This window comes from Atractosteus spatula, chromosome 9 (assembly GCF_055471065.1).
Source record: "Atractosteus spatula isolate fAtrSpa1 chromosome 9, fAtrSpa1.hap1, whole genome shotgun sequence".
NCBI classification, from domain to species: domain Eukaryota; kingdom Metazoa; phylum Chordata; class Actinopteri; order Semionotiformes; family Lepisosteidae; genus Atractosteus; species Atractosteus spatula.
In genome coordinates, this window is record NC_142714.1 from 23,658,415 (window position 1) to 23,676,258 (window position 17,844).

General features: G+C 39.3%; 1 protein-coding gene across 1 annotated transcript; it reads left to right on the plus strand.

Annotated features, from left to right (window-relative positions):
- The first annotated feature begins 15,309 nt into the window (after nucleotides 1–15,309).
- On the plus strand, nucleotides 15,310–17,477 carry nkx2-1 (NK2 homeobox 1). The gene is made up of 2 exons (XM_088925399.1): nucleotides 15,310–15,676; nucleotides 16,804–17,477. Exons 1-2 carry the CDS (start codon nucleotides 15,310–15,312, stop codon nucleotides 17,475–17,477), a joined length of 1,041 nt encoding a protein of 346 aa, XP_088781525.1.
- The last annotated feature ends 367 nt before the right edge of the window (nucleotides 17,478–17,844 follow it).

Genomic DNA, 17,844 nt, shown 5'->3' on the forward strand with positions numbered 1-17,844 from the left:
GTGCCTTTGATGCTAAAAATATTATTTCAAATAAAAAGCAGCCAATTTTAAGTTTATTTTAATATTATGAAATAATAAGTGTTATTTTATTTAACACAAAGATGTGCTATAACCTGGACCAATTTTCCCAGAGGCCAATCAACATACCAGTATGCAGGAGTAATCACATGCTAATATAAACTTCACACATATAACACTCCAGCACTACGATTATTAATTATGCTACATGTGAAAATTATATTACTTGTGACATTTACATGAAAGTTCAAAAGCCACATGTGATACAATGCATTCACACACCTTGAAAAGGCTTCACTACTGAAGGGTTTTCTTCCTTGTTTCTACTTTTCATTAGGAAATTAACCCATGCTTGTTCTATCACATTCTACATGTTGATGCAGCTCTGTATTTGAACCCATTATTGTGCATTTGTGCTATGCACCACTAATTATACGTAACTAACCCAGACTTGGTCTGTCCACCATTAGATTGAAAGTGAGCATCCCAAAAATACAGTCTAATCAGCTTGTCTCTCCTTGTCTGTCTTCAATAGGGTGAATATCTGATGAAATAATGGTCAGTATGATGCTGAAGCCAGACTAATACAGAAAGTCTTCTGTGAACCCTCCTTTGTGAGAAAGAGCATTATTGTGTTGAAAGATAACCTTTCATGTTGGTACTTCTGTAGCAAAAGGTGCAGTGTATGGTAAACATAAGGTCCATTTTCCATTTAAATATAAGGAATACTAAGTCATGCAAGCAATTAACGTTCCTTCCTTTGTTTGTTTGTTTTTTACAGTAAGTACTGATCTCCATCAGGCCCATTGTATGCATATTAATGACAACCGAACAGATCCACTCTTTGGGATCTAAAAGAGTTCCATACCTTGGATATCCTAGGGAAAAACATTTCTGCAGCAGAAAACCTACATTTAGAACAGGAGATTTCCCTATGCAGGGTTGTATTCAGTTGTTAAGTTGGAACATGGAATTCAACTAAACAATAGCTTTGCCTGTTATGGTGTTACAGTGTGTGTGGTATTTCCAGCCTTGGTGGTGTCCAAAGCTGCCAGTTTAAATAAGAATCCAACAGTATTATCATCGCAGTCAAGATGGTTGAACATTTCTGCTGAATCCCAGTCAGGGTTCATGTTTTAATTAAAGATCTACCTCATGCCAACAATAGATTTTAAGTTATGAAGAGTAATCCTAACCACTATCAATGAATCTGGTCTTTTATGTTAATTGTGTTTGCCAGAGTCTTTATATCAGCGGGCCCAGGGTTTGACCTAATCAAGGCTTAATCATTTGGAACACGTAAAGGTTTATTTCCATGCTGAAAAGAGAAGAAAAGAAACACAACGTTTTCGGCTGTGGAGCCTTCATCTGGTGTCACACCCAAAAAAGGCTCCACAGCCATTGTGTTTCATTTCTTCTCTTTTCAGCATGGAAAAAACCTTTACTTGTTCCTTTGCAGCCTTTACATGCTGACGCAGCTCCCTACTTGAACTGCTTAATCATTCGGTTTCATCTGGACAGTGTAAGGGGTGGTGCAGTGTTTAGCATTGCTGCCTAGAGGTCTGGATTCAAATCTCAGGGTGCTATCTGCGTAGAGTTTGTATGTTCTCCTCATGTACGATGGGTTTTCTTCCAGTGCTCCAGTTTCCTCCCACAGTACATGCTGGTACACATGCCCCTGTGTGCTTGTGTCTGTGTATACTCAATAATAGACTGGCATCCCATCCAAGTTGTGTCCTGCTTTGCTCCCATTGCTTGCCGTCATGATTGTAGCCCCTCCCCCTTAAGGGCGCTCCGGCTCTTTCACATTTGAGTTGATTTTGTGCACCTGCTCCTGGTTCCTGCCTCCCTAGTTAAGCCAGACGCTCACTCTGTTCCGGGCTCTACATTGGTTTCCAGTACCAGCTGTGTCCGGGACCTGAAGAGCCTGGTCCCGTTCCCCCTTTTTTCCCCCTGACCCTCCGCTGGAACCTGCTCCGGTTTTTAGCTCCGTTTGTCTTCGTCTTGGATGGACCACCCAGCTCTGGATATTTACCTCGTCAAGGATTTCCGTATGGACACTCTTTGGACTGTTTGCCTTGGACTCACCCCCCAGAACACCAGCACACCATGGACACGCCCCCTGTTTTCCTTCCAGCCCCCTTGCATGCTTTTTTCCTTGCGTTTTCCTCACTCTTCCTCGGATTGTGTTGTCTGCATAGGGTCCTGAAAGAACGCTTTCATTACACTTGCTGGGTTATGCTCCAGTTCCCCCGTGACCCTGTATTGAATAAACCAGTGGGAAGTGGATGGATCAAGAGTGTAAAGAAATGCAGTGGACAATTTTATAGTTCCCCATTTAATACGAATTAAAGTGGATTTTATTCTGTTTTGCTTTTCTGTGGCAAAGTTCTCCAAAGTTTAACATATCGTATATGAAGTTAAAGCTTGACTTCTTTGAAGCTCCGTTCACTGTCCCACTGCTGATAACTGAAATGAATTGCTGGGTCCAACTGCTTGTGATCTACCTGGCACGTTAGCAAATACCAGCCATAGTGCATAGTTTGACCAAAGTACAGCCTTCCTCTGCCATCAGCATCACATCCAGGAGTAATTAAGTGGGCAACTCCTTTCAGTAGTGTCTAAAATAGACGAACACAGAGTAAAAACATGGGCATGTAATTTAACAGAAGAGCAGTAAAATTGTGCTAAGTACCCTAAGTCCTGAGAAACAGGAATGTAACATTTCTCCCAAAACTTTTTCAGAATTTCCCAATGCCACCAAAATACTTTAAAATCCTTCATCATTCAAAACAAATTCAGATCGGTGGTCTTTGCTGTACTCTGCTTATCTATGAAATCACTGGAAAAGACATGTTTGTGGAAACCTCAAGTGTACCTCATGCTAATTGTCAATAATAATAATAATAATAATAATAATAATAATAATAATAATAATAATAAAATAATAACAACAATAATAATACACTTTCTCTGGGCACTCCACTCAAAGAGCTTTACAGGTAATGGGGGCTCCCTTCCGCTACCTCAGTGTGAAGCCCCACCTGGATGATGCAACAGCAGCCATAGTGCACCAGTACACTCACCACACACCAGCTATCAGTAGGGAGGAGAACAGAGTGATGAAGCCAAGTCATAGGCTACAGGCATTATTAGAAGGCCATGTTTGGTAACACCCCTACTGTTTTCAAGAAACACTCTGGGGTTTTTAATGACCACAGAGTCAGGACCTTGGTTTTACATCTCATCTGAAGAAATTAGCTATTTATACAGTATAGCATCGACATCACTATATGGAGAATTGGGACCCACACACATTGCAGGGTGAGCACCCCCTACTGGCCCCACTAATAACTCTTCCAGCAGCAACCTTTGTCTTCCCCAGGAGGTCTCCCATCAAGGTACTGGGCAGGCTCAGTGGGATGCCAGTTGTAGGTTGAAGGGTGATATAGCTGCTGGTCCTGTCTCAATACATCACAAGATGGTGTTGTGATTTGAGTGATGGAACCACAGTGCCACAGTGATGATTGGCTTAGTGAGTGGACAGATACGGATCAGAGAGGTCTGTCTACTCTCCCTTGTATAGTACAAGAGCTGATTCGCCCGACCATAACATCGAGGAAACAACTGACAATTTCCAAACTGCGGTGACAAATACAGGGAGAAGGAAAGTGGGTCAGGGCCTCAGGTGAAGAAAAGTGAAGATGAAAAACTATTGCAGCACAAACTGTAGCTTTTGAGTTCCATATAAGATTCACAGCATCAACACCCTAACTGAGCTACTTTAACTGTGTTGTTAAGAGACCTCCAAAAATATCAGAACAGATGCCCTCCTAGATCAGACTGGCAAGGCACTTCCATACTATGATTACAGTGCACTGGGTACTAGTATGCCATTTTCAGTCTGACTAAGCCTGCGTGCTAAATATCCCCGTTCCGTGAACATGCCTCCTCTACGTTATAAAGCACAAGTCCTTCAAAATCCAGAGTCCTCTTCATTCCGCCGCCTTACGCAGATCTTTCTATTAGAGTTGAGGCAAGTCAAACAACTATCCAGCCATGTTATTGAAGCCTATACCCTGGCATTACATTACTACATACTAGGAATCAAATAAGCTAGATAGTGTGCTCATCTCGTTTGTAGTCTTTCTGTTCTTAGGTCCACAATGAAGAGTAATTTACTCTGATATGCCTCCTAGAGTCATTGGACTTTAAAAGCAATGCAAATGGAGGAAGGGGGTTGTTAAAAAAAGTCATTATCCATGGTGAAATTAGTAACACCTAGCTCAAGTTAAAAACATTTTGCATAAAGAAAAAAAAAACTTTTTCAAACCTGTTGCAGACTCAACCAAGTTCACAGTATACGAGTCCCGGAAAATCTTGCAGTAGGATCTCAACGTGTCATGCGGGGTAAACAATACATATGAATGGTTTGATTTCAAAGGCATTTTGAGGAGAAACCTGGAAGTCCACATATCCAGAGCGTTTTCTCTGGTGTGCCTCTGTTCCACTGACAAACAGAAAGACAGCAGCTGTTGGGAACACATGTGAAACGTTAATACGCGTCAATTAACATAATCCAGTTAGAAACGAGAGTTAAACTGTTGCTATATATCATAGCAATTGACAGTATATGGGGAGAGTCATTATTATGTCTTGAACTGTTGACCGGTTACATGGAAACGGTTGTAGTTTTTCAAGTAAGTAAATTAGATTGTTTTAATTATGAGTTTTAATCGGTGGCGTGAGCATCTGTTTCATACTTTCGCTTTCCTAATGCGGACGACCTGCAGGCCTCTGTTTTACGTCTTTTTAGGGAAAAGAAAGGAAATGTGTCCATTGAAAGACTTGTAAAAGGGTCTCCCTCAGTTAAATTATTTACACAATAGCATCTCGTCTTTACAGTGTTGTGGTGATAAAAAATACAAAACGTTACATTGCATTAAAAAGGAAATTAGGGTGTCAGAATGGGTTTTTAAGCGACAGTAAATTTCAAGGCACTTCATTGCAATTTCATGGCTATATTTTTAATGTCTCTAATATAGGTCTACATAAAATAACTGATTCAAATAAAGTTAAACGTCAGATGTTCATATAATGGTGTGCATGTAATAGTTATCAGTAAGTATTATTTGGCTCTTCAAAAAATACCGAGAGATGTTTTGCTCACTATTTTACAAAGATAATTTTTCTGCAACGAAAAATCTTTGTAGTGTTTTCAAGCAGGAGCAACAATTTATGTGGAAATATTAGTAATAGATACAGTATGTGCAGGGATAGCCAGCTCCTCGTTGATGCGAGACTTTCTGTTATTCTGAAAATATAAAAGGACTTAAATATGGTTTAAGCAAGTTTAGCCAGTTGCGGGCAAACCCCATCAAGAAGCAGGTCATCTTTAAAGCTGATCATTGTAATACAATCCTGTCCTTGTGCTTTAATACAAATAACTTGCTTCTTGGCAGATATACCTTTTATGTTGTTTGCGAAGTTGAAGAACGTTCATGTTTTTTTTACATTGGCAATAAGACTCAGTAGTTCTAATCAGAATTCTAAGATTCGAGCAGACTTCCTGATATGTAATTGTAAGAGCAAACATTTCTTTACGAAAACGTTTCAACAAAGTCAACAAAGCAGCTACTGAAAATGGACGGATGGACTTTAAATGGCGTCCCTTTTTGTTTGCAAAAACCCTGAATTATTACTTTGAACTAGTGAATTGTATTTTATAAGGAAGCAAATACATTCCAATAAAGTGCACATTTAAGAATTTAGCTACGTTTTTTCCCCAAGCGGCAAAGAGTGAAATGACATTAGCACGGACATATTGGATTTCCCCCCTTACTTTCGCCACTATCCCCACCTACAGGCATCATGAAGAACTGCAGTGTGAGGGTAACGATTTCCGGTATCTTGGCATCGTGTAGAACTGCTCTTCCAGAACAAACCGGAACAAATATCAGTTTAATTTAATATCCTATGATGTAATTTCATTTCCACCGACTCTCTGTTGAAATATCTAATTACCTCTTCACTATTCCTATTGTCACTAGACCGATTGATCGATGTTATGTGAATTTTTTTTTATCAGGAACTGGGTCTTTTTACAGCGTCAAAACCGCAAAATTGAATATAACTGTTGAATTTAAAAGCGGCAAGTCTTTTTTCAACTATATGGCGAATCGAAACAGATTAGTAACTTTACGTTGGCAGCTAAGCTCGGGTGAGACAATGGTTTTTTGTTTCAGTTTAAAGGGTGAACTTTAAAACTCCATTCTTTCTCGGAAAACTTTGGAGATTATGGTGCAATTTAATCAACTGACCGATTATAGTCGGTCAGTAAAAGTAACAGCTATACCCATTGGACTAGTGTAAGTAATTTTGTTATTGACGTACATCAATTTGCAGTTTTATGTTGCAATACAATTAGTAGACTGAAGATCTGGCGAATTTGTCATTAACACCACTAGATGGCAATATTACACAGCAGTTCAATGCGAAATTGTGTAGGGTATATCATTCAGAAGTACAGTATCTTCAGTACCATTATCATCTTCCTCTTAGTAATTTTTTCAACACTCCTAGTGCGCATAATAGTATAATTCCATCTTCCAGTAATTATCTGTTAATAAAGAATCTGTAAATCGGTATTTTTATGGTTTTAATATCAAACGTTCAAAAAAAGATAGATCGAGGGCGTTCTTCAACGTATTCAGCTGACATGACGTGCCACGAGTCGAGTTGCTAGTGCAGTCTAATGAAGGGTTTGTGAAAGACTAGTAATGACCCAGAAACATGGTCTGGACTACACACTCCGTTTACCATTACTCTAAACACAGCACAGAATTCGCATAAAAACGTACTCATGAAACCCGTCTATTTGTCCTATATAATTCCTAATTTAGTTCAGTTACCTGTTTCCGGGTATTTTTTCCCCAAAACAGAATACCGGTTAGGAACGGCATCGTATGGTTTAAAGAGCAGGCGCACCATGTCAATTGGCTCTGGAGACGACAATTATTCACGAAATGACATAATACGCGAATTACGGAGTAAAGTCTGTGCTGCAATGCCCGACATAAATATCGGCGTCTAGTACGTCATTCCGGAACAGTGCCGTCCGTTCGTTTAGGCTGGCTTAACATTGTAAAAAGTACTATTGTTCTGAATCACATTTTCGCAAACGACTACGGTAGAAAACTGAATAGTAATGTTTCTTTCTGAGAAAAGAAAAAGCAGGCACTTAGGTCGGAAAGTTACAACCAAGGTTAATAACCTTAGGAGTTAGATTATCCTAAAGTCTGTCTTTAAAATGCTTCATTTTGAAGAATTAACGGAAAACATCGCCGCTAATTAAAGGTAATTGACCGTAATAACCGTGTACCAGTACAGAAAAGGGTCCTGATTTATCTAATTAGGAGATGCTTTTGAAACTCGGTAATTAGTGGAGTAATATATCCCCGCGAAAACATGTCACAGTTCTAATTACCTTTACCTTGCATGCTGTAATTAGGTTTGATTATTGCTCTATGGTACACACCTATAGCAAACGAACACTGAGAAATTAATTTGGCATATACCCTTCCCTCTCTGTTAGTGTACGTACTACAAGTGGGCTGGTCTGTAGATTTATATTATTTTCTTCAATATGTTCATTCCAAGGGAAGAAGCTCTATATCTCGGTTATTTGAGAGTGTTACTCAGTTGTAGTCTGGTAACGTGTGACTAATATGAATTCGCTTAAATCAGCGCGTTGCAATATTAAATCTTCTTACCGTCTCCTAAGACAATAACTACTGATTTAACGGAATAAGCAGAGTTTAATTCCACGATGAAAAGTATAAAGAAAGACATACATATTCTGTCGTTCGTCTGCAGTGTAAAGAAAAGCTCAATGGTCAAATGTTGGTATTCCTATACTTTTCAGCGGTAAATTAACCGTTGCTTGCTCCGTAGTAGATCAAATGTATTAATTCAATATTATAATGGTATAGTCGAAACGGTAGGTACATACAATTAGTAAAATGTAGTTACAGTAAATTATAACTATAGTTACTATTTACTTTAAAACCTCAGTAGTTAACAGTAGAAAACGCGAATAAACGGCACAAATGCTTCTTCGACATGTAGGCCAGAGATTTCCAACACCGAGCACTGCTTCAGCAGGTTTTTGCTCCAGCGGAGTTGTTAATCACAGGCTAATTTAGTTCAGTTTTCTATTTGTGTCATATCTGTAAACAGCTCTTACTAGATGATCAATAGGTGATGGACAGGCACAGGCGGGAATGAGATTGTACCAGAGACGTCTACCTATAGTGAGCCAGTTTCCTCCCGCAGTTCCAGCTGGTTATATTTCAGGCCTCACACCTGGACGAGGGCAGCTCTTAACTCAGAAATTGGTAGAGGGCTGATGGCAATTGCAAATCACATTTGACCGTTTCTTTTAACAGCTGAAAGCAATTTTATACATCGGAGCCAAATAGAAAACTGAAATCGATTAGGCTGTGATGAATAACTTAACTGTTGAGCAAAACCCACACCTGGACCAAAGTTGGGACCCATTGTGTTAAGCTACTGTACATACACTGACGACCCCGTGGACCACTCCCAGATATGTGCTTTCAGATCCCTGGAGGATATAAGGAAGAATGTTTATTACTTAATATGGAAGTATATTTCTGATTATGTATAGAATACGTGTTATTACAAAAGGACGAGACAAAAGGGTAGGACTAAATGTGAATTTGTGCCTAGAATGGTAGTATATTGTATAGCACGGTGGTTATTATTGCTGTCTACGACACTGGGTTCAGTTTTGGACCTGGGGTGCTATTTGTGTGTTTTCCACGTGTTCGCGTGCATTTCCATAATCCTTAGCCACAGAGCCACCGCTCCGCCCGCTTCCTCCAGGAGCGGATCGGTTTTCTACACACAATTTAACGACGTACTATTTTCGGGGAAAATTGTCCCTGGCGGGAGTCTGTGCGTGTCTGTGGTCGTCCCGTCCAGGTTGTAACCTGCCTCCCTTGCTTGCCGAGATACGCCCTGATGCTCCGCGACCCTGAATTGGATGAAGCGGTTAGAAATTGTATGGACGATAGTACAACGGCACAGACTTGAGTTGACTTTGTGAATTGAAGAGAACCAAATAATTGCATTATTCTATCAATACACTGACAGAAACGCAAAATCATCATCTCCGCAAAAAAACAGCGCAGAGCATATTAAAATGTCCCCAGCAGAGGTCGTTATAGGTCTTTTTAAGTTCCAAAAATCAAAGTAGCCGTTCTCTCACCCTGTTTAAACTCCTTGTCCTGTAGCTTAAAAATCCTTTTAGGCATCCATTTACCCGGATTTCAAAATCATCCATACTTACAAAACTTATTTTTCTGTAAAGCTCTTGTTAACGATTGAAAGATCAGCATTCCAGTCTGCCGTAGTAAAATACACATTTTCATATTTTTGTTAAAGCAATGATCCACATTATCTTAAGTGTCTTTCTATAATAAACGATATCTGTAAATCCCACAATTTCATTGACAAACACCTGCTCAAACGATGATTGTTTTATTCACCATCGACCTGAAATAAACCATTCCTCCAATGAAACCTTGCTTTTTTGTTTTTTCTTTATGTTTTTAAACATGATCATTTGGTGCGATAGATTCTTCGACCAGACGTCACGTCATAAATGACTATTCCGTTACCTTATGGAGAATTTTGTTTCTTGTTTGCTGTCTTAGTTATGTCTTTGAAAAGAACTTAGCGGCATGATTATGATTCTGCAGCTATGTTTAAACGTCTTCTGCACATTGGAGGAGAACGACATTAGAGATTTATCCTTCAAAGTATGCAAAAACATCATCATTTAAATGTTTATACACGTTTATATAAACGTGAGTAATGTTTTTGTTACTGTGTAAGAATGACACGTTCTGTGTTATAGTCCAAGCCTTTGGATTTTAATTAAGGATTTTAATTGTTTGGCAACAATTTATACAGCAACAATAATAATGCTTTTTCAAAGTTCGTAAGCATGTTTTTCATAATCGCACGTAATATCATCTTCCCTCTGGCACGGGACCATTTGTCTTTTTAGTTCAAGAAACGAACGCTTTAAACAAAAAAGTAAAATGAAAAAATTCCTCCCTCCATCCATCTCGCAAGCTGGTTGAAGCAGAATGACCTCATCGTCTTCTAGCAACAGTACTAACTGCGCTGTGGGCGGCTGAGGCTGAACGGACAACTTACGTACAGGGACATCAGGCAATCTCTCTCCTCCAAAGAAGTGGAGTCTTAGAATCACTTTTTATTGCATTAGTCTCATGCAATAGTATCTACACACTGTGTGTTTGCATGGGAGAGTGAGCAGCAAAGAGCATTCTTAAGATACTCCAGTTACTGCCAAATTTAACGACATCAAGGCTACGTTCTCCAAAGCACAAGGTTTGGAATAGTTTCAGTGAAACCGTTTTTGGAGTTCGGTGTTTTAAACTCCATCGAATTTATCATCCACGTTCAGTCTGTGCAGGGCAATTGCGATTTCTCAGAAATAACCACTAGCTATTGCAATGTTAGAATACGTACTTATTCTTAACTCTGAATAAAAACGACCTCTTTCAGTAGAAGGAGTTCTAAATAAAGAATTTTGCGAATCTTGCGAGGTAGCAAGGTTCTAAAGACAGGGCTCGTAATAATCTTTATTTTACACGGCGCCTATCTTTTCAATCATTGGCTGGTCTCGTATATGAGATATACCGGTTTTTAATACAAACAGTATTGAAACTGTACCTCAAAAATAAGGCGGGAAACATTGTTCTTAAAATACTATTTTTTTACATTGAAGATTGATTTATATTATCTTCAGTTTCCCAGGTTAATTGCCTAGCCACTTATTTTAAATAAAATAAATGCTGTTTTCTGTTGCTGTTTCAGAATGATATTCTCTGGCTTGTTGGAAGTATCTGAAACTACAGAATTCTAAACAGTAGTCCAGTACTAATGAAAGCACGTGTCCACCTCTTGTTCATTACCCAGAGATAATTGTGTACAGTATGTACTTACCTGTCGTTTTTGTTACATATATGGAGTACAATTAAATATCTGTCTTGGTTTGTTTAAATATCGAAAAGCCAATTACTTTTTTTAAAATCATGATATACTCTAAATATCGTATAGGAAAGACTGGATCTGTGTCATTATGCCATTTGTATTAAGTACCCGATATACCGTTAAACATAAACTTGTTCCATAATCGTTACTTATTGCGAGCTTATGTAGAGGTTTTATCATCTGTTAATTACACCATAGGAACTATGCACAAGCTACATTAAAAATTAATTTAATTTTAAATGCTGTGACGTTTTTGCGTAATACGCTCTGTTGTACAGTAAATACGAAAAACAACTACAATTTAAATATTCTTTTAAAAGTTATACCAGTGTCTTCTAATACAATTAAGACCACTAAAATAACGAAATATTGACCGGTATTCATAAACATTTTGTTCTTACCGATACTATTACAAAATGTATAAAGATTATAATGAAAAGTAAGATGCTCTAGAGTATAACAGTATGATTCGACTCATGAATGACGTGTTAAGTAATTTTTCACCTTTACTGCTTACAGTATGTGGACGTCTTAGGCCTTCGGAAAAAAAAAACCCGAAGGTAACAAGGAATTGCATAATAGCATTTAATGAATGTAAGCCATTAAGACAATATTTTAATTACTCTTAATTGTGTGATGAGTGTTTGCGCAAGCAAGAAATAAGATTCATTGGTATAGTTAGAATTTGGCGACTGACAAGCGCAATGCAAATTTATGTGCATATGTTTCGGGAATTTCGGATGCTTAGGCCCTTTGCGTTTTCAGGCATTAAATAAAGACTCTCCTTCTCATCTGCACCATTTCTCTTCAAAGTGAAAAAGAGCCAATGATGTACCGGCCATTTTATGTTAAATTAGTTATGCTTTTCTCTGCTTAAGCTTATTTTGTGGAAAGTTACATTTCTTCACAATACTCTCCTAGTCATGAAAATTGTTTCGTTAGCAAAAATCACATACCGTATTTCAGTGTTGACCAGTATTAGGTTTATAGCAACTAAATATAGCGCATGCAAAATGTCCAGCAGTAATAAAGCAGATACCTTTATTTCCTTTTAAGCAGCCCTAGATGTTTTATACTTTTTGATGAATGTGGTAGTAGTCGTAGCGGAATCACTGGTAGTTCGACACGAGTGCTGCTCTTGGTTATTTTCTGTGTAGATTTATTTTACTAGAAAAAAACGCGAAACACTGTCGCCATGGGTTTCACATTTTATATTACTGCAAAACTTTACAGGATTTCATGTTTTTGTAATCATTCTTCTGTATCCCGTGTGTAGCCGAAGCATTGCTATTATTAATCACCCGAAAACAATTGAAGCCCCTTCTGTCTGTATTTTGAGATGCTTGGTAATCTAGCACGAATAACATTTAACATAGACGACCGAGGGTATCAGTTGACCTTAAAGATAACTAGTTACACTGGAGAATTTCAGTCTAGTCATCAGTAGCGGTGTCATCGGTCCTCCTTAACTCCAACCCAGCCCCCTCCTTTGTGAGAAAAGAATTCAGCACAAAGGTATTGATAATAATCTTTCCTGGAAGAAAATGTTCAGTGTAATTTGACAAAACTAACTGGATAATAAAACTGTCATTCAGGTAACCCTGACATATAACTTGCATCGTATTAAATGTTATATAAAGTTTATATATATTTATAGTATAACATTCAATTAATTATTCGGAATGAAAATGGTGCAGTATTTTCTATACAAAGTTATTTTTTTTGTTTTATAGAATATTTTCTTTAAAGGTCCTCCAGAAGTTATCACGAATCTTTTTCTTTAATGGCAGAGTCTGAATTTGCTGAATTTGCTCGCACACAATGTAGTTCCAGCTGTCAGTGCTTTGAAATGATTACATATAAATGCCTATGTTATATAATGTTTGCCAAGATCTATATTTACACACCATGTTGACTATGTGAGTTTAGAGTTTAGGTTAAAGCATTTTAAACTCCCTTTTATGTACCAATGTATTCCCCTTCCTATATACACCCAAAAAGTGTTGAAAACGGCACAGCAACAGGAACAATAATCTATTGAGTTAAATCAACACTGTAATGTATATTTTTCCTAAACGTAGATCTTCCATGCCTCAAGAAATCGTTCAAGTCCTAGAAAAATAAAAATGGTTAGTGTTCGCTGATTTCAACCCAAAACTGTTATACTTATCTCAATAGGTTTATGAGTTTAGGTATCGCGTTTGCTCTGTACTGTTCTCTGTGTTCTTTTCTAGCAATTCTAAATAATCCAGTATTTTATAAACACCCATACACAGTATATGTGTTCATCCTCAAATGTGTATCTAATTTAATTAGTATTGATTTTAACACCTGCAAAAGGAGAAAAGTTACACAGAAGTGTTGGAACTTGTATATCTCGCTTTAAATTTCCATTTTCAGCTTCCTCGAGCAGGTGACTGATGTACTGTATATCCTCTCTGGGGTTCCTTGATTGAACTAGTAAAAGTCGTGCTCCATAAGCTTCAGGGATTGCTCCATAGAATAAAAATTACCCCTCCCTGAACTGAGAACCTGACAACCAATTAACTTATCAATAAATTAGTAAAACCGGGCGAAAACAAAATGCAGGATAATTCGATTTTGCGCTTTTCAACAAAATAATAAACTCTCTTAAACAATGACTGCATTAAAGTAAACCTGTTTAAAACGATTCCGCAGGTCGCACATCAGGTGAAGTTTAATACCATTTGGCTACGTTGTGGTTAACTATATCAAAACATCGTTGAAACAACCTCCAATTTATGACGGTAATTCTGATTTTCTTTATACTGGAATACCTGATGCGTAATTGAAATTGATCATGTACTGGATCGTTGCTCTCTTTCCATAAATCATGTTGTATCCTATGATTTAACGTCAAAATTAACAGGTTTCGAAACATCTCAGATTCCAACAGAAACAAATGTTGCTGTTCATTTTCAATGCACAGACAAGACCCGAAAGATTTAAAGAAAGCCGCGCAGCTGTCTTTATTTTTTTCCCGCTTCGTGTGCTCGCGGCCAGGCTCACCTCTCCCGGAGCACTGAAGTGCTATCACCGCCGGAGGGTTTTACTTCGCTGATGTTAACTCTCATACCGAAACCTTCGTTCTCCTGAGCGGGTTTCTTGGCCGGTGAATGAGGACTTCTGAATTGAAGCAAAGTGATCCTTATGTCCTAATATCAAACATAGTCACAATACGGTCAATCATTTACGCAACCACTTTACCAGGAGATATTTAGGGTTTTTTTTTCCTCCACAGTCGCAAGTGCACTTTTGCATTTCTAAGTACGATCAAGCATAATGCAAACACGGTTTACAAGTGCAATCACTGGATGGCTCTCAGATCCATTAAAAGTCAGGGGTTCAACCGAAGCTTTTGAAATTGTTTCCAGTATTAAGTGGTTTCCCTAAACTCTTAAGTCATTACTTGTTTTTATTTATATATATAGTGTTTGTGTACTTGTATGCAGATTGATACAACAGATAGTTTGATAGATTGATACGAGAATACCTAACCAAAAGTCTTGGGCTATGAATCTGGGTTCTGGAGATAGCGGAAATAATAGTGCTGTATACAGATACATTAAAGCGAATTTTATTCTTAAACCGAGAAATTGGTGAGAGAGGACACCTTTTCTCTATCGATGTCTTCCTCGCCTAACACACTGCAGGTTTTGGATGTTCTTGACAATGCAATTCACACGTGTTCGGATCTGTGCTGAATGCACGAGCTGCGTTTTAAAAGAACGCCATTTGCACAAACTTTCACTTACCACAAACTAAAGTTTACAAAGGATCGGCAACGGAGCATTTAGGCAGCCCGTATCATTTAACATTACAGAAAACACAACCACATTTCTGACAAGGGGAAAACTTAAAGGTGTTTACCTTGTGATCAGCACGTAAGCTAATTATGCCGGGGAGCGACGTGGATAGGGCTTCTTTGTATTGTTGCCCTGGCTGCTTACGCCCCGCCTCTGGTGGCAGCCTTAAACCTGGCGCCTAGCTAAAACAAACGAAAGAAAGCCCCGAGCCTCCACTCAATCCAATTAAGGCGGACTTCAGCCACTCTCTTACGTGTTCATCCAACAAGATCGACGCTGAGACAGCAGTAACAGAGCTTTGTCAAAAAAAAAGATTGCCTTGCCTTCTAATTTTTCCCCCTCCAGCCACAGAACAATGTCGATGAGTCCCAAGCATACGACTCCTTTCTCTGTTTCCGATATCTTGAGTCCCCTTGAGGAGAGCTACAAGAAAGTAAGTATGGAGGGCAACAATTTAGGGGCTCCCCTGACAGCTTACCGGCAGCCTCAGGTCTCTCAGGCGGCTATGCAGCAACACCACATGGGGCACAACGGGACTGTGCCCGCTACCTACCACATGGCTGCCGCGGGGGTGCCCCAGCTTTCTCACACTGCCATGGGGGGCTACTGCAACGGCAACTTGGGCAACATGAGCGAGCTTCCGCCTTACCAGGAGACCATGAGAAACAGCACCTCGGCCACCGGGTGGTACGGAGCCAATCCGGATCCGCGCTTTTCTACAAGTAAGTGGAACTCGAGTCTGACTAATTAATATGGGCAGATGATGGAGAGCACCCAGCGCACACCCGGTCAAACTTTCGGGAAGGAACCGCTAATAGTATAAAGAAAACTATTTCAACTCATAATAACATCAAAATGATAAACTCGTTGTATCTGTGGAATGGCAAAACCGAAAAAATTGACCTAAATAAAATAGATGGAATTGTGGGTTTCTCTCAGGGAGGTTTGAATGTGACCATTTTGCGCTGTTTACATAGATTTGGTTTTCAAAATGAATCTCAGGAATAAGCACTGAACGATTTGTTATCAGTCATATAACGACTGAATCAGTGTTACTCTTAGGAATTTCAATATTTTATAGTTTGTGAGTCTTTTCGACAAATGGAAATTACATCGAGGTACTTAAATTAACAGAGCTGTCACTGATGTACTTCAGTGTTCTTTGTTATTGCATGTTCTTTCCGTCGTCTTTCTTGCTTTCATCCCTCAGATTTTTGCTGGAGTTTTTTCCCCTGTATACTAAGGCCTATTGCAGCGTTGAATCACAATATAAAATAACTTATACACTGTTTTTCCATTTTAGTTTAATTGTCAGCCAGTAATATGTAGGACGCTTATATGTAACACATAAACAGTGTCAACTCTGCTTAATTTGATTTGAATGATTAGTTTTTTTCACATTTGTATTATGATAATTGTATTATATCCGATTTTCCAAGTATTCCTTCCGTACAAGATTTTGTATTGCCCACAGCGAAAAAGCGGCTGCAATAACCCTACTGACAAATTCCGTTTTTACTTATCATAACCAACCTCTTTGTATGTGAATGTTTTTTTTTATTATTATCATGCACAATGGACTTTCTGTAAAGTACAGCAAAGGAGAAAGCATAACATTTTTTTCTAATTTTTCAAACACAAAATATAAACAGTGCAGACGCAGAAGGGGTGACTGAAACAATTTATTTGTGTGGTCTAGTTTGTTTTTAATTATGGAAACCAACGTTACCGTAGTGGTTGCGAACTTTTATTCTCAAAAACGTTTCTGAACTGTGAGGCGTCTTGGGAGAAAGGCATGGCGTTTTTTTTTCTGTTTTCTTATTTGCTAACGCCTTTCTCTTCTCTCCAGTTTCTCGCTTCATGGGGTCATCTTCCGGAATGAACATGAGTGGCATGGGCAGCCTGGGTTCTTTGGCAGACGTCGGCAAGAGCATGGGCCCACTGCAGAGCACTCCGAGGAGAAAGCGGAGGGTGCTGTTTTCTCAAGCCCAGGTTTACGAGCTAGAGAGACGGTTCAAGCAACAGAAATACCTCTCGGCCCCAGAAAGAGAACACTTGGCCAGCATGATCCACCTCACGCCGACTCAGGTCAAAATCTGGTTCCAGAATCACCGGTACAAGATGAAACGACAAGCCAAAGATAAGGTGAGCCAACAACAGATGCAACAAGACTCCAGCTCGTGCCAGCAGCAGCAGCAGTCTCCCAGAAGAGTAGCTGTGCCAGTGTTAGTCAAGGACGGCAAGCCCTGCCAGGGAGGCACAAATACGCCGACCACTGCCATCCAGAGTCATCATCAGCAAGGGAGTAACGTTATGACGGTTTCCACCAGCACCACGGCGATGGGACAGCATCAGAGCCAACAAGCAGGCAGCGCCGGCCACTCTCCAGATTTAGTTCAACATTCCGCCAGCCCCTCGTCTCTTCAGAGCCAGGTGTCCGGTTTGTCTCACCTAAACTCTGCTAGTTCTGAATATGGCACCGCTATGCCTTGCTCCGCTCTGTTGTACGGCAGGACCTGGTGACATAACCCCGCCGCAGACTGTTGTGTAAACTCGGACAGCCATTGCTGCAGTTCCAAAGTCTTTTAAAAAAGAGTAAATCCTCTTTACTTTCAGTTGGATTTGCAGACGACTAACTGGGTCAAAAAAGGGGGTAACGAGTCAATCAGCAAACTAGAAAGTCCCGTGGAGCTGGGAAGTATTCACATCGCGTTGAATTGGGAAAAGTAATCCCATATTCTTTTATACCAGTTTTAACTATTAGAGCCAACGTGGCCGAGGAAGATGTCATTTAAATACAATTTTGTGTTGGGGAAATAACGAGCGAGTCCATTCCTAAATCAGACGCGTCCTTTGTGTGGGCTATCAAAGACTTTTATAGGGGTAATAT

Excerpts from the sequence above, each read along its gene's own strand:
- nkx2-1 (XM_088925399.1), top strand. The coding sequence starts at position 15,310 with ATGTCGATGAGTCCCAAGCATACGACTCCTTTCTCTGTTTCCGATATC. Across the intron at positions 15,677-16,803 it reads GGATCCGCGCTTTTCTACAA|TTTCTCGCTTCATGGGGTCA; the intron begins GTAAGTGGAACT and ends TCTTCTCTCCAG.